At 37.3% G+C, this 25328-nt stretch overlaps 1 protein-coding gene across 1 annotated transcript in view; it reads left to right on the top strand.

Annotated features, from left to right (window-relative positions):
- MMS22L (MMS22 like, DNA repair protein) overlaps nt 1-25328 on the top strand; it is a 99416-nt gene that overhangs the window by 61918 nt on the left and 12170 nt on the right. Inside the window, exons 15-20 of the mRNA XM_086608170.1 lie at nt 10707-10897; nt 13341-13491; nt 18157-18299; nt 19057-19199; nt 19357-19516; nt 21806-21975. Of these exons, the coding sequence (XP_086464296.1) occupies nt 10707-10897; nt 13341-13491; nt 18157-18299; nt 19057-19199; nt 19357-19516; nt 21806-21975 (958 nt within the window). The remainder of the gene's footprint in view (nt 1-10706; nt 10898-13340; nt 13492-18156; nt 18300-19056; nt 19200-19356; nt 19517-21805; nt 21976-25328) is intronic.

The raw sequence follows: 25328 nt of genomic DNA on the forward strand, positions 1-25328 counted from the left end.
ACCTAGCCAAAGCAGGCTAGGGCTTTGTTGCTTGCATTTAAATTATGGTCGTAACACCTTGTCTTTTCGGTGATGTAGTTAAACCCTTTGAGAAAGGTTGAGGAGAAAGTGCTAACATTCTGCAGCTCTGAATGTTTGGCTTTTTTGTACCTTTGTGTTTTAGGCTTGGGTGTCTGTTCTTGTTAATATCTTTACTTTGTCTTTGAATATAGTAGAGATGTTGGGGATTTCTTGCTCTCCCTGTATATTTTAGAAGTATTACTGAGCGCACACAACATGCTGTCACAGTGAACACAGGGTTCTCTATTACTATGCTTTGCTATAGAGAGGATTATATTAAACTCTGTAACCTTGCTGAAGCCCCTTTGTACATTGCTGCTATATTGATAATCTTCACATGATTCAACTGCAGTTGAAAACCTTTTATTCACAGGATTAACACTTTCCATCCCAGTGAAGATGAGAACCTTTGATATTAGGAGATGAGCTTTTTGATGTGCAGATTTTTTTTATTATTTTTTTTTCTATTAGTGTAGTCCTGCAGATGTTGTCTTGGCCATTTCTCCACCTAGGTATATGCAGGGAATACTCATTAAGCCTAACCATTCAAAAATGGGTAAAACAATTTATTGATGAGTGATTTAGTGGTTAACTAAGGGACTGTTATGCTATTTGATTGTTTACAAAACAGTAAATGCTTTAGGAAAATATTTGCATTCTAGAAGAAATCTGAAATAACATTTTAGAGTAATTTAGAAAAACATTTCCTAGTGTTCTGCATCTAAAAATATTGTGTTACCTATGTATCAGTAGATTGAAGGAGCAATATAAGATGTGTTGACATTTTGTGTCCATGACGAATGTAGACCTACTAATGAACAGCCTTTCTCTAAACTGTAAAGTTAAATGCATAGAAAATAATTCAAACTTATTGCTGCATCTTTAATATTGCACATTGTAGAATCACAATTTTGGTGACACCTGCGTTGCCTCTCATTAAAGTAGACAGAATCCGACCAGTAAAGAAGAATTTCAAGCTTGATTTCCTTTTTCTCTGTCGATGATTTTATTTTATCCTAGTTCTTTTCCAAATATTTGCTGTTTCTTGTAATTTAATAAGAAGCCTTTCAGGTGGACTGCTAGCCCAGTTCTACATATATTTAAGACCTTCATCAAGCAACTGGGGGAAAATTCATCCACATGTTTGTATGAGCCTTTTCACTTGCATCTCACTATTATGGCATCTCTTTGGCCTAGATCATTGCAAGTCTCACTGCATCCACACTTGTCCGGGAGTCAGAAGGACAGGACAGGCTGCTCATAACACATTCCAGGTCTCTCTTCTGCCATATAGTGCATGAGGGAAAGGTTGCTGCAGGAAGAAAGTGATGAAAGAAGTGGTATAATGAGGAGGGAGAGCTGACTGTGCTTGGAAGTCACTTCATTTCTGTTTGGATTTTTTGTTTTTTTTTTTCTTTCTGAGTTGAAATTTTCAGCAGTTGCTATCTGTCCACTTCCCTATTTGAAGGATTTCCATAGTTCTTCCTGCAACAGCATGAGTTTTAGACTTTTTTTTTAATCCTCTTGTCTCTGCCAAGTCTGTTGATGGTATCCTGGGAACTTTTACTGCTCTCCAGTAAAGGGCAGGAATGTTGAGGCTAGTACTGCTTTGGTCTTTGTGCCCTTCAGTAGAAAAAAGTAAAGAAGTATCTATGAATTACACCTAGATATTGAGTCTTCTTTGTCACTCCTGTGTGCTACTTCTAGAAGTCCAGAAGATGAACTCCCAAAGAATGAATATATTTAAAGTTTCAGTTGTTTAGAAAATAAAACCCAACATGTTAGGAACATTGACTTAAAATTTCCATAGTGTATGTTTTCCATTTTTGCATATTACAGGGTCAGTTGCGACAGTTATGTTTTGGATTTTTTTTTTTAATGTAACCTTTAACTCGGAAAGCTTTATAAAGAATACTAGTTTTTATTTACTTGTTATTTTATGTCAAAATGTAATGTAATCAAATGCTTTTAATTGTGCAGTTGATAGTCTTACTTGTAGAAGATACATAAAACAAACAAAAAAAAACGAAACAGAAAAAGTAAAAAAATATAATTGCTTGTGAGAATATTAAAAAATCTGAAGAGCTAGATTCCCTAGCCGTTGATAGTATAATTATTTAATTACTGACAACTTGCGTCATCTGTACTAATGCACACACTCTGATAACGTGAGAAAATATTTCTGCTGCTGTACTTGCATTGTAACATTTAAAAGTATCTGTCACATTTTCCCTGCTCTTTCCTATGTTTTAGTGAATATCCCAAGTAATGTCTGAGAAATGAAACTTGGCTTTAGTCTTCAAATCACTAAAAGGAAATAAGTAGTTGTTTAAAGTGGTTAACTGTTCTTAAAATATTTGTGTCTTTAAAATACTTTATGTGATTTCCTGAATAGGTTTAGTAATGAGTAAGGATCATTTAGTTTAAGGTATTTTCTCTTGATATTATTTAACTTGGGAAGGTGACCCTGAGCTAAATTGCAATGAGTGATTTGAATGCCCATGGGCTGCCCTTCATTGGTTTGATTGGGGGAGATTATCTGGATTTCTAATATACTTTAATTACTCTGCTTATATAAATTGTCACATTAGAAGGTTCTTAACTGTTGAGTCTGTTCTGTCAATGATCCACTAACAATAGGAATATACTAGGCTCTTCCACTGAGATTTGAAGATTTAAACCATCAATGAGAGAATTGGAATGGCTCCCTTTAAACCTACTGTATCTTCAGTTGGAAAGAGTATGTGATCTGCTTCTACTCAGGCAGCAATTGATGTGTGGTAAATTGAAAGGATCTGTGCCTTTTCTATTTTGTTAATAGGCATTTTTTCAATTAAGGCAACTTAATGCAAAATATGTTTTTAGGATGTTTAAGGTCAATGTTTTCCTGATATGTGTGTATGTGTGGAAAGAACAGAACACAGTATGGTTAGGATTTTTGGATAGAGGAGGGTGGAGTATCTTTTAGCAATGATTAACTAAGGCTTTACAGAGAAGCTGTCCTAGTTGAAATGCTGCCCTAATGTTTGTGTGTCTCTTGCAGCCTGAGCTAGGTGCCCTGGTATTTTTATTTATCTCTCTATATATATCTACACACACACCTATATAAACAAGTCCTTTAAATTATGATCTGAAGCACCTCAGTCCTAGAGTGTTACAGTGATTTAGGCCTCTGTCGACCTTTTACTCCTGAGCATTAGGGCCATCTGCCTCCCTGCCAGCTCCGTTCAGATGAGCTGGGAGGACACCAAAACTTGGAAGGCTCTTGCTCTCAAATGATGTAGAGGTCTTCCAAGATTCAATGGTCTGATGGCCTACAGTAACAAGTCCAGCTGAGCAGCAACTTGTTTGGCATGTGCAGCATGTGTGTCTTATAAAACAAGCCACTCTTGCCTCCTGCATGGGAAGCTGTCTACTGCTAACCTACAGAAACTATGGAGTGAAGAGTTGAGTCCAATGTGTGTCTGGTGGGTCCAGAGATGTCTGATTCAATCTCATGAAGAACAGAAATCTGTGTGCTTGGAACTATTATTAAGTCCTACTGCTGAAGATGTGTACTTAAACATGTTTGACTTTGGTGGGGTCTTTTCTGTGTGGTTTCTTTGTTGTTTGTTTTGTTGTTTTTTTTTTAAATAACAGACAACAGGTAGTCTGAACAATTAAATATCTGTTACCTGGTGGATAGGACGTAATACAGGGAGGGAGAGTGTTATGTGCTCCAGTCCTTTTTCTGGGATTTCGCATTTTTATCCAGTGACTGACTAAATGTAAAACTCACAATCCAAAAGCAGAGCCCGATCCCAACACCAGGCTATCAAAACTGGACCTAGGTGCCCTCCACTCTGAGGCTGTGACTCATTGATTTTTATATTAAAAAAAAAAAGATCTATTCCAGGGTTTAAAATGAAGGTAGCTACTGCTGTGCTTCGTGCAGCCTGCTTTTCTTGGTGTGAGTTAGTCATGATCAGCTTTCTGGGTCCCAGTAGGCTGAGACTGTGGGTTAGATGCTCAGCTGAAGGCATTTGCATAGCTGACTTGCAAGCACCTTGGGGACTTCTCAGTCAGAAGAGGATGATCTGAGTGAGCAGTTTGGGAATTATGATTCAGGAGCCTGAGATCTGTTTGTGCCTTGCTTTTTAACTATTGGATCCTTTTATCCCTTTGGATCTCATCCAACATCTAAGATGTCACTTTCTGTATGCTTCACATTGTTGTGCCTGATGAAGGCATGTTGTAACACTGATATATATGTTGTTGTGCAAATCTGTGCCATAAAAAGCTTAAGCAGGAATAGATGAATTAAAGCATTTGATAAAATCCTGGATGTTAGGGTTCTGAAAAGTGTCCCTCTTCCCTTGTTAGCCTTCCCTACCTCATCACACCAATCAGTGATTATCATACACATACTTAACCAAGTATATTCTTTGGACATCCTTTTTGCAGTAAACATTTAAACATCCAGTTTGTTGTGGATTATTGAAGCAAATTAAACTGAAGGGAGAACACTGAAACATGATTTAATAAATACTGATCTGATGGGGGCATGTTAATGTTTGTTAATATTGTATCATGATTTTTCTGGTTCTGTTTGTACAGTCAGCAGTACAGCTCTGTGCTAGTGGTGATGCTGTCCTTGTGGCTTATACAGTGCTGACACTTTCATTATAAACTGGGAATTTTTTTTCAAATATTTCTTTCAATGGATGGGAAAAATTATTTTTGGCCTTAAGTTTCTCATTTGCTAATCTTTCTGAAATCTGTTTTTTAATTCCATAAAGGTGGATTAAAATTCTGTGCTCTTTCCGGGGTTTTTTGAGTTATCAAAGAATGAGGAGGCTGTTGCTCAAATATGAAGAAACTTTACAGATACTTTGTGTATATGTGTGCATATATATATATATGGAAACAATTTAAGTTGAGAGATTTTGAATTGAGGTAGGATTACTTCTGTCCGGTTGATAGTGGTTGCAGTCATGCCAGTCTCAATATACTGGTTGCTGTATAAAGGAATATAAAAAAGAAATTGTATCCCAAACAGCTTAGAAACAGGTTTAAAAGAGAACTTTGTTGCTTGAATCAGAATTTAGTCACCTTCCTTCCTGCGTGTTTCACAGAAACAGCCTGAATATGGAAGTGTCTGAAAGTCTGTAGGTGACTCCGTTTTAACCACTAAAGTTCCCTAAGTATCTGAACTTGTATGCCCAGAGACATTAAGGCTGTTTTCATAGGCCTTAGCTGTTTAGCATCCAGCTGAGGCACTTTGAGGACGTAAACTAGATGTTTTATCACTTAAAATTCTTGTAAGCATGCTGTCAGTGCGCTTACTAAACGTGCTGATAACGAAGAGTTCAGTGCAGACCTGGCCTACTTGCGTTCAGAACTATGGCCAAGAGAAGGAAGGTTCACTTTTTTACACATTAGGTCAAGTGGTCACATCATTCACCAGTGATGAGGAAGCCAAAAGCCTTTGCCATGAGATGCCTGAAAACCACATATACGACTTCCCACCAATCTCCAAGCATAATTAGTTTGGATACTTTCTTTTTGAAGGAGCTGAGCCATTGTGAAACCACTGTGCAACTAGTGTGCCACTTCTATGGATCCATTTCATTTTCATGAATCTGCATGTGTAAGAGAGGTAGAATCATGCAGTTTGCTACTTGTACCTTGGCACAGCTCCATGATACTACTTGAAAGCAAACTTGAACCCAGATGCAACCATGAATGCCAGTATTATAGTCTATACTTAAACTAGGTTTTCTTTTTTGAATGTTTTGAAATATTCTATATGAAAATAATTATTTTTGACTCTAAAAATGTGTTCTCCTTCACATTTTGTATTATAACCTGTTATACTACTATAAAATAGGGCTTCAGAAATGTACATGTATTTAGAGTAAACTGTGTATTTCAAGACATAAAAATAAGTAAATGCTTGTGAACAAATTACTAAGTAAAAGTTGAATGGTGAGTTTGTCAACATGGAAGTTGGTATCTATATGGATCAATGAAATACGTGCCGTAGTTGCAGTTTTCTATAACCATCATGTAACTAAATGGCATAATGGTTACCTAGTTGAATACCCATACTGGATTATTTTCCAAGGCATATGGAGGACACTCAAGGATCTTTTTCATCTTAATCTTGGATAGGACTAGTTGCTGGAAATGTGTGTGGCTTCTGCCTAAACCTTGCTTCCAGTTCTGGTCACCGTAAGAAGCAACAATTCTGATAGAATGAAAGGAAGAAATAAGTAGAAGTATTAAAGAAGTATTGATGTTTTATGGCATTTGAAGCAAGAGAAATTGGATGAGTAATTTTGAACTAAATTCTGAAATGCTGCTTGGTAGATACTGTTTGGTCACTGAAGCTGAGCAGACTGCTGTCTCACAGAGATCTCAGAGTTTTGCACCTGTGACACAAATTTTGAGTGTAATACTGCAGTGAGATTTATACAACCATAGAAAATATGACTGGATAGATTTCTACAGGAAAGCCCAGTGTTTTGCCATACAATAGTGCTATATGATTTCTTTGTATTGGCAAGTAAGAGGGAAAGGGAAGCAGAAACACATTTCTGTAGGAAATTGTGTCAACATTGGCACTTTTGTTTTGGATTTTATTTTAATGCCATTTTTATTGTGTAACTTGTTGATAATCTTTTCAGCAGAAACAAACATGCTTTTCATTGTATTCTTGGGGCTTTTGATTTTTGGGAGACCTTAAGATAACTTTGTTGTTGTGCACATTTCCAAGTAGCTGAAATCACTTCTGTGTCTGTGGTTTGTTGAGAGAATGTAAAGCTCTTCTGTCATCTTCTCTGAAATCAAAACTGTCACTTTATTGCTCCCTGCATCGGCTAATCTCCATGTCTCTTCAGTTCTTCCTGTTGAAATCTTCGTAGCTACCACAGAGCTGAAGAAGCCTCAACTTCCCCCACTCACTTCTGTTGCTGTTACCTCTATGGCAACATTAAAATAGGACCAAGGCACAAAGCATTTGTTGCCAAAACATCAAAGTGAGAAACTGCATTGATCATAATACCGTGATGCGAAAAGAGGGAGAATGTTTGGAAGGGAAGTCTCCAAATTCAAGTATCACTCAAGTTCCATTGATCTGCAGAGAGCGTAAATCCCCTATTACCTGTCTTTGAATCTGAGTGTGATGATGCTTTGTTTCATTTTACTTTGCCTGAGTTTTCCTTGAAAGAACTGATGTTAGTAGTTGAAATTCTAAGCATCAAAGCCATTTATCGTTTTAGAAATGCTCATATATCTCTACCCAATCGCCCTAGATTTATCCAAGGGTGTTGGTCCTGCAGGTGTTGTTTTTTAGTTATTTATTTGTTTCAACATCAAAAGGTCATTCATTTCCTTTAAAAAGACTTTCCTGAGCTTAATCTTGGCTGTACTGGCCAGCTCAGTTCTGTGAATGCTATGACTGACCTAGCATGATCTGGGAGCAGAGGAACTGGGAATACCATCTGTGAAGAAACCGGTGTCTATGTTTATAGTCTGGGAGCCCCTGAGGGTGGTAGTGTGTGTCCCTGGCAATGCTGGTGGGAGGAGAGAGGTCTTCTGTTATGTTGGGAAATTCTGAAGCTGTGTAGGTCAAATTAAATGACATTGTATTAAGACTGGATGTCAATATGCAGCCAGTGTGGATTGTGGACTAGTAGTTACTTGGAATTTCTATTATATAGACAGACTTTTGCCTTTTATGTGTTTTACTTTTCCAGCTTGACCTAAAGTTTTACTCCATTTTAGTAATCCAGGCTTCCAAAGGCATGGTTTATGTTTGCAAAAGGATGGTTCATGAGTACGTATCTGCATCCAGATAAATGGCTTCAAGTCCTTACCCAGATGTAGGATGTAGAAAATAATCCCACATGCTACTGCTATACTTACACATCCAGCGCAATCCTCACTGAGGTATCACAAACGTCCCCTTCTTTTATAAAGCCAGGGTTTATTTGATCTGATAGTAAAACGACAAAGCCCACCTCTTTTTAGGGAAATAGGAAATTCGTGATTTAAAACAAGTAAAAAACGCACCAGGATCTTACCATCATAATGACGCGATCAGTGGATCCAGAGCTCTTAACACAATGGAAAACTAGATGTATATAGTTTCAGAAACTGAGTGACGTTTGGTGGTGTGCTTGTCTAGTGTTAGAGAAATGTGGAAGCCTGAATAAGAAGTAAAATTGTATTTATCTATATTTTTATGGAATTAAAAAATTTGCTTTTTGGTAGAAGTAGCTGACTTACATCGGCTATAGCATGTATTGATGCCTGATGGATTCTAAGCATTTACCTTATTGCAAGCATTTGTGTAGGTTACTATGAATAAACATAAATACTGATTTGTACGTGTTGCCCTTCCACTGACACAGAGATATATTACCTTGCTTTGGAAGTCTGTACACCTTTCTACTTTGCATAGATGGCTAAAGGAGATGCAAGACACCCTTCTTTGGAGAGGCAATTTAGAGGAGAGAAAAAGGTCTTTGCACAATTTTACAGCGTAGTCTGGGTGTAAATAGGGTAGAATTTGGTCCCAGAAGTTTTATTCTCTGCACTATGAGGCATCATGCTTTCCTTTCTTAACAAAATAAAACAGAAAAGCACTTTGTTTCTACTGTTAACCTTTTCTCTTTTTTTTTGTAATAGGCAAAAATACATTTTCAACTTCTTTCTTTAACCCAGCTTTTACTTTTTCATTGTTTGTCCTCTAGGCCTCACTATTTCTACACCCTTTTATTTGTCCTTTTTTTAATAAGGGAGTACTCCCAAAGAAGCATTGCTTGACTTTTTGGGCTAATCTCGCTTCTATTTCAATTCATGTTGACTTGGAGAATATGCCTTGTAAATAGGAATACCAACGGAATATAAGCCTCAGTTTCTAAGCATTGATTGTTTTCAGAGCATCCTTAAAGGGTAAGCTCTCTTACTATCCAAATATCATGGCTGGGAAACTGAGGCTAACAAAGGCTGTATGATTTATGTGAAGCCCCAGAGGGAATAAATTTTGGGTTTAGAATTCCTGGCTTCAGTTCCTATGTTTGGACTCATGCCACCTGTCAAAGAAATACTTGATTCCTCCTAATATTACGTACCTTTCTGTGTGTGTTAAATGTGGCTGTTCGAAAAGTAGCTAGTACTCAATTCTCTCTCTGTCTGTTCTATTGAAACTAATGGACGCCTGCAGGCAGGCGTAAGGTATCTTTACCTTTGACAGCCAGTATGTTTTATGTTTTAAATTATGTGTTAAGCAGAATTTTTGGATACTAATTTGATGTAATGAGATGCACTTCTAATATCAACCCTAGTGTGGGAAGGCCTTGCAGCCAGCCTACTCTTTATTTAAAATTATTCCGTTTCAGATGTCCTAATGAGTGCTGTGAGTTGTGTAATTCTTTCATAATTTTCCCACGTTCCCAGAAGGGAACTAGGGGCTGGAGTTTTTTCTATTTTTGTTTTGGTTTATTTCATATTGGAGTGAGCACCAAATAAAGATCTAGGGGAAGAGTTTTGTGAAACAGTTTGTATCGTGAGAACGGCAATTAAGAAAAGAAATATTATAGTCTATAAATGTTAGTGTTAAGGCAAGTCTCGATGCCTCTGCTGTTTGCCATTATCTTATAAATATCTTGACTCTGACTTTACAGTGCTGTTTATAGAATTTAATAAAGCAAATGTAATAATGCTGCCTGTGCTTTAATGCACAATCTCAATTGAGTTGACCAGAAGATAAATAGGAACAGGAATGATAGTACATTCCTACAGATTGTTTTTAATAAGCATGTTATTTAGTTGATCAGCCCAGTGCAGTAATGTCTCCTATCCTGCTCTACTAGACAAATTTATTAATGCTTCCCCCCCCATTTCTCTGAGAACATTGATTCCCTGCAGACATATCTCTATTAAACCTCTAGAAAGTCACAACTTCCAAATTAGATTAAGTAGCAGGAATGGTACTAGAAGAATCAAAGAAAATTGAGTGTGTTATTGAATTCATGCCACATTGTCTCAGGAAGAGATGGGAGTTATGTGTAGTGGTAACTTTTGTCCTTACTGTACTAACAAAGCTCTGGGCATCGCTGTCGAACCTAATTGTCTGCAGCGCATCGGGATAAAATGAATCTTTTCTCTTATCTAAACTCCTACCTAGTGAGGTTTTATAAATGAGGAATAGGTTTCAGAAGGAAGCTTTACAATTGATCAAAATCATTTGCCATTATTTGCTGTACGCAGCCCCGTTCTAAAAACCTTTCTGACAAATATTTTAAAAAAGCGTCTGGCTTCGGGTTGTAAGCAGACTTGCTTGTCTGTCATGCTAGCAGTTGCAAAATGCAGATATTCATTTTAAAGCTGCCTATTTCTCATTTTGATCTGACATATTAAAAAGCATGTAATTAATGGTTGACATTAGTAATTAGCATTAACTTTATGGTGCTTAATATGCCATCATTCATCCATCAAATAAACCGGTATGCGTAATGTCTTTGCATGAAGGTTTTAATTGCACAAAACGACCCTTCAGTTCTCAGGCTCTACGGTTTAAAGTAGTTGCGGATGCCTTTTTTAAAAAGATGTGAATTTTTCGTTTATTGAACGTAAACGTTGTTTTCGTTTCTCCCTAGGAGCGTGCACAAGCGTGTGAGCCAGGGGCTTCAAGCAGGGAGCGCGGCCCCGGGCGCGCCGCTTCCATTAGCGGCTAAAGAGCACCACCTCGCTGCCGCCAGTGCTCTCTGGAGGAATTTCTTTCCCTATTTGAAGAGCCAAAGAATGTCACAGATGCCACCTTCCCCACAGCTTGCCGATACAGCTGCAGGTTAGCATCCACCCTCCCTCCTCGCATCGACCGCTGGATTGGGTGCTATCTCCTGGGTCACAGACTTTCAAGGATTTTGTATTTTGGGATATTTCTACTTCTTTGTAGTAACTTAAATATGCATGAGTGCAAAAAGTAGATTCCATGCTAAGTATTTTGACAAGAAGAAATCTTGTAGAGTTGAATTACTTGCTATACAAACAGATTGAGAACTCCAAAGGGGTTTGAAGCTATACCAGCCTGACTTCTTTTGCCCTACTAGTCACAGATTATAATCAATGTTGCAAATGTTATACAATATAAATAAAAATAACTTCTTTCATCATATCTAGAATTTACGTCTTTTTATAGAAGTTCATTACAATTTTGTATTGAACTATTTGTTATGGTTGTGATTCAAACTAAATTTTTTAAAATAATATTTTATATTCAAAGACAATTTTTGAAAGATTGATTACATTACTATTGTTTTTTGCTGAACCTATATGGTCATGGTCATAAAACTATTTCATAATTCATTTTAATTATTTATCTTTTTTTTTTACACTGAAAGGTTTTAATCTTTAAGTACAACGTTCCATATGTATGTGAACTCCATGTGCAACGAGTCAGCATGGCAGTGAATAGAAAGAAATCCCGGTTTGATCTTTAACATCAGTAGCTAGCATTGTATTCTTTGGTGACTCTGAAATCCTGTATCCGCTTAACTAGAATTTAGAGAAGTGAAATATGAAATATTTTTTTCCCCTCATGATAGGAATTAGATACAGTTGTACGCTCAGAAGTACCGAGTTAGTAATAGAGAAGTTAGAAGACCCTTCGTTTGAAGCAGCTCTGCAGTAGTTAGTAGGTAACGTTAATGAAGGAGGCAGCGTGCAACGGTAGTGGTCTCACACCACCGAAGCGTGTGTGGGCAACAGCAATACAAATCAAAGGACGAGGTTGTTAATGTCAAAACTTTCATTCATTTCCTACAGTGTCATATCTTTTTATTTTATATTAACACAGTGGAACAGCAAGAAGAACAACCTATTATAAACTCCGCTCAGAAGCAGGGGAGTGCAGTTGTGACCTGCTTTATAGAGCTGTGTTAGGCAACACTACAGAGGAAGGCAGACCCTTCCCACGCTGTGGGAGCTTCTTGCCGTAGAGGTTGCAGCCCAGAGGGGAGATCAGCTGTCACAGCTCTCCTGCTCCCCCTGCCAGGCGAATAGTCTGGGACTCACGTTATCGTTTCTGTCTCCCATGTCTCCCCCACCCATGTGATGGCTGATGCTGCAAAAACAATGTGATAATCTGGAAGAAGGCTGGCACAAATTGCTTCCTTACCTGAGGCAGAGTGGGGACTCTGCATGACCTCTTTTTTTTTGTTTTGAGGCATATAAGGAAATGTGAAGTCTTTCATCGCTTAAGGTAGTCCGTCCCTACACCATTAATTAAAATAGCTTCATTGTTGTTTCTGAAAACTAGCTCTTTCTAATTCAAAGTCAGCTTCACAATGCATGCAGTTTTATAAATCATTATTTTAATAAATTAATTTTGCACTTATGTTTAAATTGAATTGGAGAATTTGGGGACTAGTGAGCCGCTTTATTTCATTGTCCTGCAAAGTAATTTGATGCCTCTCATTTCTTATAACCTAATTTATAGGTTAGCATTTCAGATTACATTTTCTTTCTGAGTTTAAATGCATTTGTCATTTGCAGCATAAAGAATGTGCTATATTTTTAATACTGGTAATGTTAGGTATAGATTCCACAGCAGACCTAACAGAAACAGCAAAAGGTTATGCTTCATCAAAAACTCTGTGCAAAGAGCTGTCCCAGTTTCTAGATCTGCAACTGTTATATGAAGATCCTTCTTTTCAAGAATAAGCTTGTCTGTAGTGCTTTATTTACACAGTAACTTCTGATACATGAAAGTCTATTCTAAAAATAAAGAGGTACCAGCTTTTACTGAGTGAATTCTTTCCAAATACAGTTCTTCACTGTGAGAAGGTGTAAAAACAGCTAAGCAAATAAATAATACTTAGCCCTGTAAAGTACAGTAATGCTTATGTGAAATGGTAGATGGAAGCAAGAAAGGGAGGCCAAGAAGACAAAAAAGCAAGTTTTTAAGACATAATTTTAATTGCACAGGTCGTAAAGCTATGCTTTCAGGATTCGTAATCTGTGGTTTCATAATTATATTTAAAATCGTGTGTGTTTGGGTCCATTTTCCCTCCTTTGCATTCAGTGTGTCATGTTGACTTACAAACTCCTTAGGGGAGAGACTACATTTTAACATGTATACAAACGCTGTTAGAATAGTTTTAACAGTTTTAACTGAGATTTCTGGTACACTCGGACTGCACATTATTAATCATAATTAATTTTCAATGCTTTTTAATGGAACGGGAATGTACTATTATCATGATGCCATGTTTTTCTCTCTTTAAAATCAGGTTTTACTCTCTTAGCTTTGGATATACCCAGCAAAGCCCTATCAGATCTCCAGCCACAGCCCGTTCTCTCAATGATGCAGCTGTTTGGATGGGATGACATGGTGTGGCCTCAGCTGGTGTCAAGATATCTAAGTCACCTAATTCAAAACAGGTGAAAATTGCGACTGCTTGTTCTTCCAGTACCCTCTTATTCCTTCATTAGACTTGTCGAAAATGTTGCTTCAAGCAGTAATGTTTCGTTAAGATGGTCTAAATTCTTTGCATCTGTTAAAGTTGAAATCGTCTGGGACATTGCACAGGGGATAATGGGTGTTATTTGGGTTGGATTGTTTCTTTGTTTTTGTGTGAAAATAGCTTAAGATACTCAAAATTTCTCAGGAAGAGAGGTAAGTATGTTGAAAAACTTATATAGCTTTCATATAGCTACCCACTTACTTTTTCCATTGGAAACAGCGTTGTTACTAACAGATTTTGGAAAATGGTGACCTGGACAATATCTTCAGAGAAGTACTTCTGTGAAGAGCAATACTGCATCAAAGTGAAATGCCTGAAACCATAACCTGTTTTTAATTTGCATAGTTACAGTTATCCACCCCCTTCTGTTGTTGTTACACTTGAGCAAAGTTGTTACAGCTTGGCAAGGCAGTAGCCTCCTGCCCTAGCTGCACTTGAAGTTGAACAACGTAACTTGGTAAATTTAAAAATTTCCATTTAAAAGTACTGGTCTTATTTTTCCCCTACCAGTTATACTTAACACAAAAACTTAAATCTTATAAAAAGTCAAGATAAATGCTATCACAGAAGTCTGAAGATGTTATATAGTAAGTATTCAATGCTTAAATATCTTGACTTCTTCAAAAAGAACTTCTGCAAGAAGCTGAGGAGGATGGGTAGAGCAGTATTGAACGTATAAGGAAAATGATCATAAGGAAATGTATGCATTAAAACTTTCTTTTTGACAAGCTTGGAACACTTTCTGAGTGCATATCAATATTCAGGTAGCTCAGGTGTCTAAGACTTGCTAAATTAAAAATTTAGAAAATTTATCGCATTCTTATGTTTTACATGCCAATGTTGAATTTTCACAGAAACACAGAATTGTTTAGGTTGGAAGGGACTCTTGAGATCAGGTAGACTAACTTGTCCAATGCTTCTGCTCAAGCAGGGTCAGGTAGGGCAGGTTGTCCAGGGCTCTGTTCACTTAGAATTTTATATACCTGAGAAATTTTATTTGCTTTAAGTAGACCTTTATGAACCTAAGATAGATGGGGAGTGGTGGTGGTGGTTGTTGTGGTGAGTTTTTTTTCTTCCCTTACCCCATTTCAGAATCAGGCTTTGGAAGCAGGGGAGGTGGGAGAGAAGAGAGAAAGAGGGAGTGTTTCCATGTTGGACTGTATTTGAAAGTGAAAAATGTTGCACCTTTTTAGGGTGCATATTGTACTAAGAAGCATAGCTGTAAATCAGGATATGGTAAAGACTATTTCAGTGTGGTAGGCAAAGATGAGCCTATGGCCTTTTTGCAGGAAGATGTTAAAAGAGGTTGAATTTAGTTTCTCCTGTATCTGTTTGGAACTCGATGGGAGCAATTGGTCCTCTGATTAGCCATATTTCTTTTGTATGATCTCTATAGGATGAGTTTCATGCAAGGTTGCAAATACCTAGCGTGTGCTGAACGAAATAGGAGTTAAGCACGTAAATACCTATTTATAGTTTGAATTCTGTTGCTCTTCAGGTGAGATCAAGAAAAATATTTTAATGTCTACCCTGGAATTTTGATATCATTCAAGTGCTTAAGGCTAATTACCAGTTCCTCCAGTAAACACGGAAGTGATTGAAAGCAGTTCCTTAAGTATTCATTAGCAATGTTCGTTAAGCACCTGGCATATTTTTACATGTGTATCCACAGATACAATGTTATGCTGGCTGAGGTAACATTTTGACCATGGTTCCAAATGCAGTAAACGTTCCTGTTCCCAAGTGCTTGGGAGCATGATTGCATTAGCAAGTGCAGACCACGGACACGTGGCTGGTACTGAGTTCCCATACAGCCTTGCTGCCATAATTTCATATGAAAATGCAGTTAGTATTGATGATAGTTACCTGTTGTACGTTGGTTGAGAGGTTAGAGCACTTGGAAATTTGGAAAACCCAAGTTAAGCGAGTCTTGCACTCTGAGGGAATTCAAACCTTTATTTCCAAGTATCACCTTAGAAAGGAACGAGAGGACCTTGCTCTCCTCTTACAGATTGTCCCATGGACTAACTGAAAATGTCAGGTTCATGGATCTGTATTGAGAGAACTAGCAGGAGAAAGCATAATTCCCTAGCTGAGTGAGGATGCGTATTTGTCTTTTGCTTACGTGTGTGTACGTTCTCGTTCTTTCTGGTTCTCTCACTTATGTTCTCGCTCTCTGTTACTCTCTGCTTTTCTGAATCTCCCTGCTGCTGGAAGCATGGGATAGAAGGCGCTCACACAGAGGCAAATATTTTTGCTCCTGAGTTGATGGGGTTGCAATTGCTCAGCCTCAAGGAGAATTCTTTCCCCCCTATCTTTTGCCTCAAGACCAACAAAGTGAAAACTGAAGTATCTGAGACTAGGTGAAGGTATGTCCTTACCTCCTCAACAGAGCTGTAAGGTGCTCAGATTTCCTTCTGGAAAGGACAATGAGTACCTAAGATAAGACTTTTTTGGTGGAATTATACAGAGGTATCGTACTCCAAACACTGTCATTTCATTATATGCTAATAAGTTGGAATTTTTTGTAGCATGATTCATGTACTTATTTACCTTAGGCAGTTGTAGAGCAAAAGTTATCAAAGTATCTAAGTGCTGGGATCTTAAGACTTCATGGTTACTGTGTTGTGATAATTTTCACATCAAACATTCTCAGTTAAAAAGTAAAAAGATTATTTCGTTGCTGATGCTGTTACATAGCCTGCAAGCTCAGCCTGGTCTCTTTAAGATTGAAGCTTGTTCTGCATATCAGCTATTCCAGTATCGATAATAAAGGTTCTGATGGACAAGCTGTGCCCTTGGGAACGTGCACACAAGTTTTGACATTTCTTTTGCAGTAGTGCCTGAAAGTTCCTCTCCAGATTCGTGTTGTGTAGCGTGTGATAGCATTATAACCTGTTTAAGCTGACCCTGAGCATGTATATAAGTGCACTGATTTATAAGGACCACTTGCCATGCTTCTAGCAGGTAGTTACTGTTCATCCTTTCTTAAGGATTAGAAGCACATTCCTCTCCAGTTTTAGGAAGATACTTAAGTGGCCTACGTACCAGCAAGCAAGAGAAACAAGAATGAGACTATAGCAGAGAATGTTTTTGTGAGCCTTTGGGGCCAGGTAGACTAGGCGTGTACGTCAAGATTACATAATGCTGGAATTTTTTATTGGTTATACATACTGCAAAGACCATTAAGTCCATAGGCTTCCTGTTTTTTTCTCTTTTGGTACTGGAATTTAATTATCGTTTTTTATATTTTATTTGCTTGCATTTGGTCTCCTTATTTATTTTGTCAATACTACTTCAGCAAGGATGTTCAGACAAAATATACAGTTGTCGTCGGTTTTAGTTAAATGAAATAGGGAAAAAAAAACTTTGTTCATGTTGTTTAGTGAGAAACAGAATCCAGTTTGGTTTCCACCTGGACCTGTGCTGGCTTTCTGTTGCAAGCATGAGTAAAAATTCAGTAGTAGAAAATAAGTAGATTTATATGTACATATATCAAGAAAAGAGTACAAGCATTTTTCATTAAAGTGAAAGCACCTAGGACTGACCAGGGAGGAAATCTCTCAAATAAAAAGGTATAACTATTTTCAAGAAATTTCACTGACCTGAAGCACACCCAGAGCTCATGCGATAGGAATTGCAAACAGGGTACACAACAGACCCGCTGTCCATTAGCAAGGAGTTTCTGCAGAATTAATGATGTGGGGCCGATGTGCTTGGAAAAAAAGTGACTGCAGCAGCTACTCGCGGTGGTAAGGCAAGTAAAACTTTGGGAATACTGAACAGTAGAGTAGAGGGATTGTGCATTGAGTGTTGATGGTACCGTTGACTCCAGCCTGACACCTGGCTGGTAGAACAGTAGTGAGTGTTTGATTGAAAGTATATACAGCAAATTTGCTCTGTGTGGGAATGTATATACTTGTGTGTGTATATATACATAAATACGTATGTCTGTAAGTGTGAGCGGTTTCTTTTCTCATCTCCAAGGTGCCTTTGTGTGTTTCCCTTTTGATCTAACATGACATGTCTTTATTTGCTAAAGCAGACTTTCTCTTCTCCATTTTTTATGTAGTTAGGAGTAAGCAGTCTGCAGAGTAGTGCAGGGCACCTGAGCTAGCTTTATATGAAAGGCTGGAGCAGCTTAAGCAGCGTCAGTGTCAAGTTCCAGGTTGATTCAGATAAACTATTTCCAGCATTGTGCATTGTAAATTTAGCTAATACTGTCAAATTATCTGTTCTTAGAATAAGACATTTCCCATTGTATGAATTTCGCTCTCTCTCTTTTGTTTTATGTACCGAAAAATTATGCATATGCCTGTATATGCTTTTATGTCACCATTTACCGAATTTATCATGTTCTCTATATGTAGGCATCAGGATATGGTGAGTAAAGTCTGTTACTCAAAAGTAGTACACAAAAGGAGTACACAAAAGGAATGCCAGTTGGCCTTTCTGTTACTTTATTTATAATTGTTTCTGTGCACTGTTTCTAGATGTCTACAGCCAAATGAGACGCTCTGCCACCTTTTTGCATACTTTTATTAGATCTCTTTACCTTTTTCTTCCTCTTCTGCCTGTGCAGTGCACTGTGTGAAGCTTTTTCTAGCATGGGATATACATCCTATGAAGCTTTGACAGTACGTTCTTGGTTTCGATGCGTTTTGCAAATGTTCATAGATCAACCAAGTGGTACGCTGGCCAAGACAGATGCTGAGCGAACAGTTGGTAAGTGTTCACATTCCCCTAATGTTTGCTGTAACGATTCTATATCGCAAAACTGGCAAACATTTTCAGCTAATTACAAAATGTATTTCTGTTTGTATTCCTTTACTTTTACCTAATTACAAAATGTGTTTCTTTACGCTGCTTGTGCTATTTATTGATAGTTTGCCTGCTCTGCATATGACAAATTTATCACAAACAAAGATAAAAGAGCTTGTTTCCTTGGAAGCAAAGAACAAAAACTTGCTCCCAAGGAGACAAGCTATTTTTCCCCCATGGAGAAACTGCTCTGAAAAAAGTGAAAATCTGAAGTAAATAGTTAGAAATCATGCTGTGAATGCCCTGAAAGGAAAAAAAGGAAAAAAAAAATCCAGTTGCGAGTAGTTCTTCCTTTTTCTATACTGGATATTTTACTTTCTTACAGCAATACTTCATCGCTTCTGCTATAAAACACTGCAGTTCTAATTATTTGTAGAACACATCTTGTAGCAGCTATTTTTATATGCAATTTGTAGATTTTGAAGAAAACCATCAGTAAAATGAAAGATTTGGTTACACATACTTAGTACTCTTCATTCTTGAATATCTATATTAAAGATGTAACTAGTTTAGACACACATTCTTTGCCTAAAGAGATGCAGTTGGTTGTAGAATCCTTGTATTTTGAAGTCATGTTTCATTTTATGATTTTGGGACTGAAGTAAATTGAAAAGCATAACTATATACTGTGTTTACTGCTGTGCTCTCTTGTATCAAACAGGGAAAGCCTATATGGAGCAGCTGACTGAAATGACAAGACTGATTTTTAAACTCTCAGAAGTAGAAAACATTCTTTCAAAGGCTCACGTTGAAGAGTCAGTTTTCAAGCAAGACCCTAAAAATGCACTTGTCCAATTCATTAAGGTACTGCACATCTCTGTTAGCTTTATGGTACAATTTTAGGGAAAAGGAATTATGTATCAGAGTAGTTTTGGTCTACAAAGAGAAATTAACTCACACAAACCTTCTAAGAGACTTAGTAAGTTTACTTATATTTATTTCAATGTTTCTGTTTTCTCAGGCTGTTGGCAGAACTTACAGTGGCCTTCAGACACTCCCTGAGAAATCTGCCATGGTAGCAAAGACTCTGGAGTATTTAGGTGATGTGTTAAAGTATGTAAAACCTTATCTGAAGGTAAAAGGACCTCCAGAAGGTCTGCAGCTTACATATTGGATCATAGGTAATTATTTTGCAACCTCTTTTCTTGTAGGAAGTAGTTTAAAGAATCATAAAACTTGGAGTTTAATACTTTCTTTTTCTCTCTACTGTCCATCTCAATGATTTAAAAAAGCAAGTCATCAAGATGTTAGTTAGATATTTAATTTTCTTCCACTAGTTTTCTTTGGTTTTTGTCTTGATGCCTAACCTCCTTATGGTTTTTTTTTTTTAAATTACTGCTGCAAATCAGTGTTTTCAAAAGTAAGATATTTTCATGTCTTTTACCACTGAAACCCGCCTGATTTACCTAAACAAAACCAGAAACAGTGGCAAGCCAGTGAAGCAATGTTATGACATGCTGCATCGTATTTACTGGAGTTATAGTGAACAGGTTGGCTTAGGAATGTAATTTACTTCCTTTTAGAACTGCTTCTCTTAACATACACTCTGTGCTTTATTAAAGCTCAAATTCTAGTGTTTGTTCATGAAAGTATAGAACCACTGATAGGATGGAAAAATAACAATGCTGTTTATTATGAACAAATGTGCCAGTCTGACCCACTTAACCTTTAAAAATAGGGCAAACCTTATGTATCCTAAGGATGGAGGTAATGATTTGCACATACACGCAGTGTACATCATGGTTGTAAGGAGTACAGTCAAAAGCGTGAACTGTGATGCAGAAGGTGCATCAAATGTAATGGAATTTGAATTTTGTAAAATACTTTACTTTTCTATTGCAAGATCTGCATATTTTAATATACAGGACGTATGTCAAATTAAATGCTTTTAGATATCCAGACGTTGGGTTGGAGCCTTGTAAAGTAATTTTAGATTGGTATTTTCCTTTGTGTTCTTTGCAGTAGGAAATGATTAATCTTCAGTCATGCTGTTGCATGCAAGGAATTGTCCTTTCTTTTTAGTTAAGAAAACATAAAAAAGGTTTAAAAGAAAAAGAAAATTAAATGTATTTCATTCACTTCTCCACATTCTGTGGGCTTGTTAAATTATAAGGACAAAGCAAGAAACTTAACAAATCTAAACACCTCCTGTCCGTGGTCAGATTGTGTCTTCTACTGTCCCATACATCACAGCAATGATAATAGAAAGAGTACTTCTAGCAGGAATGAGCGTGTTTCTTTCAAAACAGGAAGCTTAGACAACATTATTAGAAGTATTGTTAAGTGATCGTTCTCTTTCTCTATGATTGATCATTGTGTTTTCTTTCACTCCACAAGATTAATGTTGTTTTGTGTTGTTTTTAGAGATGGCAATGGATGACTTTTATAGATTAATAATACCTTGTAGCAGCCTACTTTTGCTCTTTCAGTATTTTTGAAGTCTTAAACGTATTTTCTTGGGATATTCCTGTATTTTCAACCCAGCAAACGCCTCCTTGCTTCTAATCAAATACAAACTTAGGAGTGTCTGTGGGAACTACTACATAGAAATCTTGTTTTATTTAATCTGTATTTTGAGTATTAACACTCATGAGTATAGAGTTATTTTCTCAAGAAAAATTACACCTCACCTGTGATAAAGATGTTTCTCAAAGTCAGGGCATTTACACATCAACACCTTTTTGCCTTTTTTTTTCAGCTCAAAAGCAAGATCTTAAAACTGCCTCAAAGCTGCACAAGTGATATGTTAATGTGTTGAAAACAAGAAAGATGTTCTCTGAGGCTCTCATTTTGTGGACTGAGAGCCCACAAAGATCTGGAGAGACTGTGCTGGTTTAATGGAGTTGACTGCCCCTCATTCTTTTTAATCTGTCAAATTAGATGCATTAAATACAATTTGAAAGATACTTAATGTTTTCCTAACATTGAATCACTGTGTTAGCAGTTGCTGATGTGGCCACAAGTGGTGTTAGATAAATGTGAAGGGAAGGCAAAGGCAGCGTTTCTCTGTAAAATGTGTTAAATGCACACAGTAAGGTAAATATTTTAGTGCATGTGTGCTGATTGCGATAGCGTTGTGTGTCAAGGTTACTCGAGATTTTCTGCAGGGATGTGGGAGACTGTCCTTTCTTTATCATGACTGTGCTTTTCCTAAAGCAGCTTCACTTGCCTATGAACTTGTAGTTGTAACGTATTGAATCAATTTAGTACTTTCATTTTGCTGAACTGTAAATGGACTTTGAGTCATCTTCATCAGACTTTTTCAGTTTCAGAGACATTTCAGTTGCTGTTGCTACTCTTGGATTATCTAATTTAACATAACTGCCTCTTTAGGCTTTCTTAGTTTTATCTTTTTTTGTTTTTTTCCCCTGACTAAATTGCTTTGGAATTTCTTGATTCTTTTTCAACAGGATGTCTTGTGAAGTTCTGGGCACCAATCCTGGCTACTTCCAAAGCGCAGCAGCTCTTGTTCCGCATCGTGGATTGCTTGCTACTCCCACATTCTGTGCTCCAGCAGGACAAAGAGCTGCCTGTGGCTTTGCTGTCTGCCATTCAAGAAAGCCTGCCTCTTTATCTTCAGGTAAGTATCTGAACTCTATTAATCAGCAGAGAAACATATCTTTCAGGAAAAGATTCATATTGCAGAGGATGTTTTCTTTTACTCTAATCAAAATAAACGTTGACTGAATTTAAAGAAGCAGCAAGAGGAGTTTTTTCTTCTTGTGGAAGTGGAAGGAAAAATGCCACCCCGTTGGCTTTCCTCTCATTGCATGCAGCTCTGCTGTGGTACGCTCCAGAGCTGCTAGTCTAATCGCTGTGTTTGGAAGAAGCTTTTAGCCAACCTGCTGTTTACACTGGTCTCTGCTGTGAGAGAATTCTGAAATAGTGGATCAAATAATCATAATATGTGGCAAGACACTTGTTCACTTGTTGAGATGACAGAGCAAACAAATGTTTTAGAACATTCCTGACTTGACTGGCTGTAGATAATTAGAGATGAGATACTCTTTTTTTTGTTGCTCTTAGGAACAAAAGACAATCCTCTGCATATCATGGCACTGTTTTATCTTAATAGTTTCAGAATATGTTGTCCTGAATGAAATTCCTGCTGCTTAAACTTACATGACTAAAGCCTCCTTGCCGTTATTCCTCCTATTCTTCTCTCAGCTTACCTATCACTCTTGAAAGCCTGTAAGGCTTGGTGATGCTGTAGAAAGAAACTAATTCCTGTGAGTGAGGAAGAGAAAAGGATATATTTTTAAAATAAAGAAGTTGACATGTTTTTGCTTGTAAATCCTTGGGTCTTTTTTTCTTGCTTTTTCCTCTTCCCTCTTAGTCTTCATTTTGATTGCAGTCTTAACTGCTTACGTAAAGTAAGGATTTTATTGTGAAACAATGCAGTGGTGACATTGTAAACATCCCTCGGATTTATTCCTCTTTCAAAAGTTGCGTTGTGATCGATGGCATGTCATATGGAAGTGAATATGATTATGTAATGATGTGCAAAATATGACTTGCTTTGCTCCTCTGTAGGTATTTTCAGAAGCTACATACATATAGGACCATCTGGACACTGATATTACTGCAGAGTGTGACTGTCTGCTAGCTGCTAATTTAGTATTTTAGTCAGAGAGCACTGTTTCTCTGTAGTCTGCACATACGGATGTAGTTTTAAGATGAAGCTACTCAAGCTGGTTTTGAAGTCCAAGTGTTGTGGACCCTTGTTTCCTGTTTTCTTTGTCAGTCTCTGACTTCCTGACCTCACTGTCTTACTCTTCAGCAGTCTGCTGCATAGTCTGTGTGCTTTCCAACTAAGCTAGATGATCTTATTGACCAAATAGTCTATTTTAGACAAATGCTGCTTCTAGAAAACAAGTAATTCTTTAATTTGACAAACACTTTTGAGGAGAGAAGACAAAGAGGAGAAGACTTAATTTTCCTATTTCAATATGGAACCTTCTACGTTTTATTAATTGTTTGTATTTAAAAAGTTCCAAGATTTTTAAGTGCTTCAAAATGCTTTATTCATTCCAAAATACTTTCTTCCCTTTATTTGAGAAAGTGGAAAAATTCTGATTTAGCATCAACTCAAAATGAAAATATTTCAATATCATGTTTAAAAAAAAAAAATTCTCTTAGGACTACTTCTGAGCTCCTTTGAGATCGAATGGATTCTAGGCACTCTGACTTCTCAGGTTATCGTTTCACAGTTGTCTTAAAGCTAAATTAATTCCCTTTCACCCCCACGTGCATTCCTATTTAATTTGCTTTGATGATTCTGTGAATAACAAAAAACCAAACAAACCTCTCCCCAGCAAAAGCCAAACAGGCATATCAGAAAAGTGATAAAATGATATATGTGGGACGGAAAGCATGTAAACGTGGTGGGAGGAAAGATGGAGAAACAGAATCTGGGAATAACCCCACCTTGACTGCCTTAAACTGCTGGTGAGATGTGTGATCAGACACTCCTTGGGTGGCTGCCCCATGTCTGGTGCCCATTCGTGGAGGTGGAGCAGTGGTATTTTAGTGCAGGAGCCCTAATTCACCCTAATGTTAGACAAACATCGTTCTATACATCTGTCCTTGTTAATACCCTATTTTACAACTTAATCCTTTGGCAGTTACATGAAAATAAAGAGACAGGAATTTGGCAACCATGCAAAATATCTTCTTATACATGCAAATTCTTTATTCATAGTCAAAGCATAAAAACACTGGAGTAGCATTTCCACTCAGAAGTCTTCTCAATTTTTTATTTTTTTTTCTTTCCAGTATTCTGAAAAGTTCCAGACTCCATCTCAGTCTTCTTTTCTTGTCCTGAATTCGCCTTCTTCAGTTCCTTCAGTGCCTGCTGCTCCTCCTTTGTCCAAAAAAAACCTCCTTAGATCTCAGAAAACATCTTATTTTGCAAGCAGTGGTTAGCAAAACTTCCCTCTTTCCAGAGCTTTTAACAACTAATCTTAATGTGGTTTATTCTACGTGGGTTTTGAAAGGATTTGAAATCAGCCCTGCTAGCAGGTAATTAATTTCACACATTCATTGATGGAGCTGTTTTATGAAATCCTATAGAATTCCTCAATTGTATAGAAAAAGATTCCCCAGACAGTCACATACTCTGTGTAATGGTAATGCAACTGGCCGTGCGACTTTGGTGGCAGCCTTAGAAACAAGGACAATGTTGTTGTCACTGTGCTGTACTAAGAGAGGGCATCGCCTTTGTTCGCCGCCCGATAATGGCGGAGGCCAACTCTTCGTCTTGTAGGACAACGTACGAAGCTCCTTCTCTATCCTCGACATAGTTTATTGCTACCCTCACAATTCATCAAAACTGATGACAGTATCTCACCCACCTTCATCACCTCATACCTTCAGGTTTATTTTTAATAGATTTAAATTATAGGCTCTGTTTAATTGTACACAAGCACAAATAGTTGTCAAATATGCTAATTAAGACTAGGCATTGCATTTCTCTCTCCTCAATTCAGACTGTCTGTATTTACTTGTTATGTTTGTGTTTACTGTATGTATAAATTTGGGCTATACAGCTGTGTCTTTTGACAGTTACTGGGCAATTGGTCTGTTCTCCACTATGCGTTGAGCTTATCTAGAAGTTTCCTTCAGACTCGATCACTGACGCTGCCCTGTCAAAACAGCTTAGCTCTTGCGACGTTTAAACTGATATTTTTTTTTCTTGCCTAAGGGATTACTGTTTGGATATTATTTTTCACTGTGCATCATCTGTTTTGATAATACTTGATGACCTAAGAAAGATTTTGTTGGGATATAATATCAAAATTGTCCTCAGAGTTGTTTGAATGACGGACTTGAGAAAGTAAAGCATGAAGAACATGAATGAATAGCCTTTTTATAATTTTATGGAACTCTTCTTAATTACGAGATAGTGAGGCATGTAAAATCTAACATTAGGTA

Source organism: Tauraco erythrolophus, chromosome 2, assembly GCF_009769465.1.
Source record: "Tauraco erythrolophus isolate bTauEry1 chromosome 2, bTauEry1.pri, whole genome shotgun sequence".
Lineage (NCBI taxonomy): Eukaryota > Metazoa > Chordata > Aves > Musophagiformes > Musophagidae > Tauraco > Tauraco erythrolophus.